The 6,704-nt window shown below is 29.7% G+C and overlaps 1 protein-coding gene across 1 annotated transcript; it reads right to left on the bottom strand.

Annotated features, from left to right (window-relative positions):
* Window positions 1-2,955: 2,955 nt before the first annotated feature.
* Window positions 2,956-6,427, bottom strand: LOC111054055. The gene is made up of 3 exons (XM_039435615.1): window positions 6,242-6,427; window positions 5,519-5,626; window positions 2,956-3,113 (listed from the first exon to the last, which is right to left on the bottom strand). The coding sequence occupies exons 1-3, from the start codon at window positions 6,360-6,362 to the stop codon at window positions 2,956-2,958; spliced, it is 387 nt and encodes a 128-aa protein (XP_039291549.1). The 5' UTR covers window positions 6,363-6,427.
* Between the last annotated feature and the right edge of the window lie 277 nt (window positions 6,428-6,704).

The following is a 6,704-nucleotide window of genomic DNA, read 5'->3' as shown; positions in this document are numbered from 1 at the left end:
TACAAATTCTATCAACTCCGTAAAATCCTCAACTATGAGACATTAAAAACTGTTTATTTTTCTTTAGTGCAATCAATTTTAAGATACGTCATAATTATCTGGGGAGCTACGAATTTTACACATGTTGAACCTCTCTATAAACTTCAAAAACGAATACTAAAAATAATAGGCTTCAAGGAGAATCAATTCCCCACGAACATTCTTTTCAAGGACAGTAAAGTACTGAGTGTAAGACAACTCTACATCCAGGCTATCATCACGCGAATGAGGAGAAACAACGAACACATAAGACTGGCAGATCATAACCATCAAACAAGGCAGAGAAACACGTATTCAATAGTACCAAGGATGAACACTACATTTGGGCAAAGAAACTACACATATTTGGGACCAAAAATTTATAATTCAATACCAAGTTACATTAGGGAAGAATTCAATAGACACAGGTTCAAGAAAAGTTTATTTTCCTGGTTGGTTGATATTGGAGTGGAAAATTGTGAAAATTTAGTTAGACTGTAAATATTGAAACTATTTATTCTTCATTCCACTCTTTACTGTTTTTCATTTTTCTAAAAATAACCTTTCTTATTATTATCCTTAATAGAACATTAATATTTATTTACTAATTCCATAATTTTGTTTGTTTGTATTATACATTTTTACTAATTTTATTATAAAAAACTTTAATCCCATATCAGTGAATGAAGTTTGTAAATAGTAATTATTACACGCAATAAGCAACTAATTACTTATACCCCAACACATATAATATATAGTGGGGTGTATATTTATTCATTGAAATTATCATTTATTCATTGTTGATTTATGTAGTTATATTTATTGTTACCCTTGTCTATCATTCAACAAAGCAGATAGCTTTTTCCCGCCTTGTTCTGTTGCCAGATCATCTTGAAACAATGTATAATTAATAGTAAACAATATATTTCATCTTAATAATTAAGATTATAATAAGGTTTTCATTAAGATTGGATTATTGTTGAGATAAAATATTATTTAGATAATATATTAGATTATTGTAATAAGTGTGAATGATAGATAAGAAGTAACTCAATTTGTATATTGAATCAACATCAATATTATGTTACTAGGTAACCAGGGATACTACAATAAGATATAATAAATCTTAATAATTTAGTTCATTGATGCAATATTAACTCTTTTTTGTAGTTTAAAATAACCAATTATATTTTATCAAGCCAGAAATTATATTTTTCAATAATTTTACTATCAATAATTTCAATAATTACTTTCAATTTTATTAAGCAAGAAATTATATTTTTCAGTTATTTCATAATGAATTTCCATAACTATTATTAAAATTCATCATATAATTTATTATTTTAAATGAGAATAAAGAGTTAATAATGTATCAATAAAGTGGTATCAGCTACTGACATTGAAATCATTGACAAGACAGAGGATTGGCAACCTTGTTCTCCTATTACTGCCATTATAATGTGAGCCTCACTATGGTGTCAAGAACTTAGTTACTGATGGAAGCAGCTAGAGTGCTAGCTTCAACTTATCCAAACCAAAGTCTATAATACAGGTCATGACACAATCCTGTGATGCATTGCAAAATTGCCATTTTATGGGGTTCAAGTTCACCAATTTTCAAATTTAACAGCTGTTATCATTAAGACCGCCATAAATACCCCATAAGATGGCCGCTCCATAAGGAACACGAGTGTCATGACCTGTATTTATAGACCTTGATCCAAACATGGCCATCTATAGTGTAACTTGTGTATGGTCATGATCTAAAGCATTAAAAACTAAAGAATATTAAAGGTGAAGCACAAATAAGATGTAGCACGAAAATAATAATACAAGTTTTATTCGGAATAATACAGTTTTATTCAATTACATACTCAATTTTCAGGTCAAATAATTTTTATTCAAACTGAGTTTTATACTTTTAAAATTTCAAAATTTCATCATGTGTCTGATTATCATGTATAGTGATATTGAAAATATTCATAAACATTAATTTGATAGGCTTTTCAAATGATTGAATAATTATACAATAGTAATAAATTGTTGTTTTATTGCTACTAACTGTTCAAATAAATTTATAATAATTATTGTTATCTTATCTTGAATATTATCTTATATAAAAATAGATTTTAAATGAAAAGAGATATCAATTAATTTTTTTTCATTAACAATTTTCAATAATCCATGGATCTAGTCATGAAATATAATTGTCCACAAATAAATTGATCATTTCTTACTTTTGCATAGATATAAATTTTTCTGTTATATTGTAATGTAGATTTAGAAACACATATTAAAAAGTATCAAATTGTAAATTTTTCTAGAGCTTGGAGCTTTTGGAATGTGATGAATGCAATTTTTTTATGTACAGTAGGCCTATGGAGCAGCTGATAAAATCTCATCAAGATGAAACTCCACTTTTCCATATTGGTCTGGTCAATACAGACATGAAAAAAGGGGATGTGCTTGCAATGTGAATATTTTGTAGTTTTAATTTCTATTATCTCATTAAGAATAATTTTTAAGTAAATAACCAAATTTATTTTATTCAAATCTGAGCATCTTTTGATGAAGAATCATTTCTTTTTGAAGAATCATTATTTTGCGGAAGTATCTATAAGTAGATGGTGAACGCAAAAATATGCTAATGGCCAATCTCTTCTCTTCTTTCTTCCATGGTTGCCTCTCTTTATGATTTTGCATTCCAAAAAGAATTGAAAATTCATTTGATTTAAATTTTTGAAAAGTTTTATTTTTTGAAAATTTCTGTCTAAGCAATTGTCTTTTCAAACTTGAGATTTCATTTTGTTGTCTCTTAATAACTTTCATGTAAGACTCCTTCTGAAATTTGGTTGGGTGGTGGTGTTGGGGAAGCACTCTCTATCCAGTTGTGTACTGAAGGAGACATCTGAATAGAAAAATTTGTGGAAGAAGTGCTCACCGATGGAGATGGTAGAAGCTCAGATTTTTTGCTGGATATTTCTTTGGTGACGCCAATGTTATGTTGAAATGAGGAGAAGCTGGACTAGATGAGTGAATGGTTGTGGATGGGCCCGGATCACTGTCACAGCCACAAAAGACTTGCGGAAAGGCACCTGAAAAATTAACAACATTGTCGTAATAATTGTGATATTACGGTAATTTCATTCAATCATTGAGAAAGTGTATAAGATCGAAAGAGCGAGTAGAATACTGTCAGTCAAGATGAGGGAGTTATTCTTTACTGAATTATTCAATTACTTTCAGCAATAATTGTAAGCACATTACAATTATCATTATAGTAATACAACCAGGGAGTAAATTAATTAACCATTAATTAATTGTTGCGATTCAACTAAAAATCTTTATCCTGTCAATAATATTATTATTATTGGATTTTCCCCGACTTCCTTCCCGATCGGCAATTGTTCAATCAAGCCGTGAATGTGTGTATATTAATAATTTATGAATGGAGTAGTTATATCAACTGAGGCCATTTTCAAGACTATGTAAAACAAGATTCGGCAAAGTATTCTTAATATGTTACTTTTAGGATACTTTTGTTTTAAACGAATTTCAAAAAAGTAAGTCTCTGTTAATGCATCCTATAAAAGGAGCTTAGTTTTGTACCTTGTACCTCAATCAGTCATCTTCTATCTTTTTTGCAATTGAGAGTTTATGACCTTAAAAAAATAAACAAAATTCATTTTAAGAATAAAGAACGTTTGTATCTGAAAAAGCGTTGATAATCTATGATAAAAATGACCGCATGGTTGCTAATTTTCCTTTACTGCCTCCTTCTATAAAGTACTTAGAGTAGCTGTCATTCAAGTTGCTTCGGTATATCTGTTACAAGATTAATTATTAGTAATAATGAATTCCATCTCAAATATATTTTATTCGCCTAGAGACAGTTCTTTGTCATGAAGAAAAAACCTAATATGAATGTATGAATGAATATCATACCACCATTTTGTTGTTATATCTATTGAAATTATTTTGTTGGATGAAGCTTATCATTTGTTTTTTATCACATAGTAGATAACATTTTTTAGCAAGATTCTTGCTAAAGAAAAATGGTCAAATTTGCAAACTAAAACATTCCCTCAGTTCTCACAATTTTCACTATATCATTAGGAATGAGGGTTGAATCAAAGGTTATTAGGAAGGTGCCTTGTACAAAAAGCAAGAATGGCTTTTAAAAGGTTCAACACCCTGAAGTCTATTGTATGCCACCATGTTAAGTGATGGGATAGTCCGTGCCAGCTTTTCACGGTTCATTGGGAGACCTATTCTGTATTAAATTAATTCTTAACACTAGAACTTTGATGTCGCCTATCTTTTACAAATTGATGCCACCCAATTCATGAGGGAGTTGAAAAAATGGTTAGCAACCTAGCTAGAAATACAAAAGCCTCTTCTGAAATCCAAGGCTCTTTGACAAACTCTATCTCCATAGTAATTAGGCCTATATATTACAAAAAAAGTCTAACTTGGAAGTAGACTTGGACTTTCACAATTAGAATGTAATTCTATATCTAATTAATCGCGATGAAGAATAGGTTTTTATTATTACAGTACCATGTAATATCAATCGTTCTCAGAAAATAATGATCATCGTATGCCTGTGAATGTCTTGTATTCATGTTTTCTTTCTCCCTTACCAATTCAGCTGAAGATAGTAATTCCATATAATTATAGTATGTATATAAACTCAAACTGTATAACACTTTACTCCATTGAAACATATACTAATATGTATTACTGTGTACTGTATTATATTGCCATTGACTCAGCAGACAAAACAAGGAAACAATATGACACAATACTTCACATCCAAACAAAACCTAACTCGCACTCTCTCAAACACTCGCTTTCTCTCTCTTCCCACCCCTGAGTTTGGAGAAGCTGTGATAGAGAAACGTATTTGGCGAGTGATAGTTTCAAGCTTTCTCCCCTAACTCTCTCCTACTCTTTTTCACTACCTACATCCCAGAAAAAGAAGAAGAAATCGAAAAAATAAGAAAAAGAAGAAGAAGAAAAAGCAGATGAGGAAGAAGAGGAAGAAGACGAAGAAGAAAAAGAAGATGGAGAAGAAGAAAAATGTGAAAAAAGAAATAGAAGTATAAAGAGAAGAAGAAGAAGAAGAAGAAGAAGAAGAAGAAGAAGAAAAATGAGAAGAAGAAAAAAATGAGAAGAAGAAGAAGAAAAATGAGAAGAAGAAGAAGAAGGTGAAGAAGAATAAGAAGAAGAAGAAGAAGAAGAAGAAGAAGAATGAGAAGGAGAGAAATGAGAAGAAGAAGAAGAAGAAGAAAAATGAAAAGAAGAAAAATGAGTAGAAGAGAAATACATACAGTGAACCGCGATATAATATACCCCGTTCCCCATTATAGTACACTCCCTGTTAAAGTAGACTACATTTTTTACTGCAATCCCTTGAAACATCCATATTTAGCTGAATGTTAGATTAGACTCCTACAAAGTAAATTATTTTTGCTTAGAGTATTATTGTTTTACATACCTCTCATGAGACGTCCACTGGGTAAAATATCCTGCTGTTGGAAATGCTGCTCGCATATCTCCTTTTTACCAAGTGATTTTGGTGATAATTCTATCAGTTCTGGATTCCCTGAGAAATTGAAAACATATTTGGGATAAAAATTGTATTTTATTTAATGAGAAATCACTTCGAACTTTGATTAGCTACTTCAAACCAATGTCAACATGATGCTATTACTTTTATCTAAACACATGATCGACTTCTATTTTCTTTTCTGAATAGAAAGTTTTATCAATTATTACAATCAATTGAAACAATCAATTGAGTTTCTCAATGTTTAATAAATATTACTATTCTAGGGCCAGGTTGCACAAACACGTTATGCAATTTGACCGTGATTAGGTGCCGATTAATGACGTCTCCTGCTTCTCTAGATGGCTCCAGTATATAGCATTCAACTGTCATTTTATCTTATTTCATGCAACAGGGATAAGTGAATCTTTCAAGTACAATACCGCATTTCAACATTCTTGTGCTAACGATGCTTTTATTACTTAAAAAATCTATAAGGAAAACGTCTGAAAAAATTAGAAACTTGTCAAATGTAAGTTATCTCCTTATCCGAAAGTTGAAAATTTTCTTTCAACTTTGAAAAATGAAGTACTATTCATGAATATTGTTCAATAGCTAGGCTATATTCTACATTGAATTGATTAATAGATACTGAATAAAAATGAAACTCACCTGAGTTGTTCACCCAGATGTTTGCTGTGTCAGTATCCCGGGGAAAGGAGAACATTTTCAATCCTTTAACTTTTGCATGACTGTTGGAACATTTCCTAAATGCGCATCTATTTCCCGACATGATTTTCTATTTTATTTTAATTAAACTAGTTACTATAATAATTATTCAAAGTGTGTTCAAATTCTGGGAAGCCTACATAGGCCTAATTAAAGTTAATAAATCTTTGAAAATCAATGACTAAGCTATAATAACTAAAATAACTAAAATAACTAAAATGACTTTCAATTGAATCTAAAATATAATTTATTTGATTTAAATTTAAACATTTTCATAATCTTATTCAGAATTTAAGTATTTTCATAACAAAATTCTCATTAAAAATAACTACAGTACTTTTAAAATATTTATAATAAATATTTTTATTTATAAATTATTCAGAATTTAAAAATAACTACTCAACAA

The sequence above is a fragment of the Nilaparvata lugens genome, chromosome 1 (assembly GCF_014356525.2).
Source record: "Nilaparvata lugens isolate BPH chromosome 1, ASM1435652v1, whole genome shotgun sequence".
In the NCBI taxonomy this organism is placed as follows: domain Eukaryota; kingdom Metazoa; phylum Arthropoda; class Insecta; order Hemiptera; family Delphacidae; genus Nilaparvata; species Nilaparvata lugens.
The sequence above is the reverse complement of the archived record's forward strand: the minus strand, read 5'-3'. Positions and strand labels throughout refer to the sequence as shown.

Coding starts and splice junctions, on each gene's coding strand:
- LOC111054055 (XM_039435615.1), bottom strand. CDS start 6,362: ATGTCGGGAAATAGATGCGCATTTAGGAAATGTTCCAACAGTCATGCA. Junction 5,627..6,241: donor CATCTGGGTGAACAACTCAG/GTGAGTTTCATT, acceptor TCAATTTCTCAG/GGAATCCAGAACTGATAGAA. Junction 3,114..5,518: donor CAGTGGACGTCTCATGAGAG/GTATGTAAAACA, acceptor TTAATTTTTCAG/GTGCCTTTCCGCAAGTCTTT.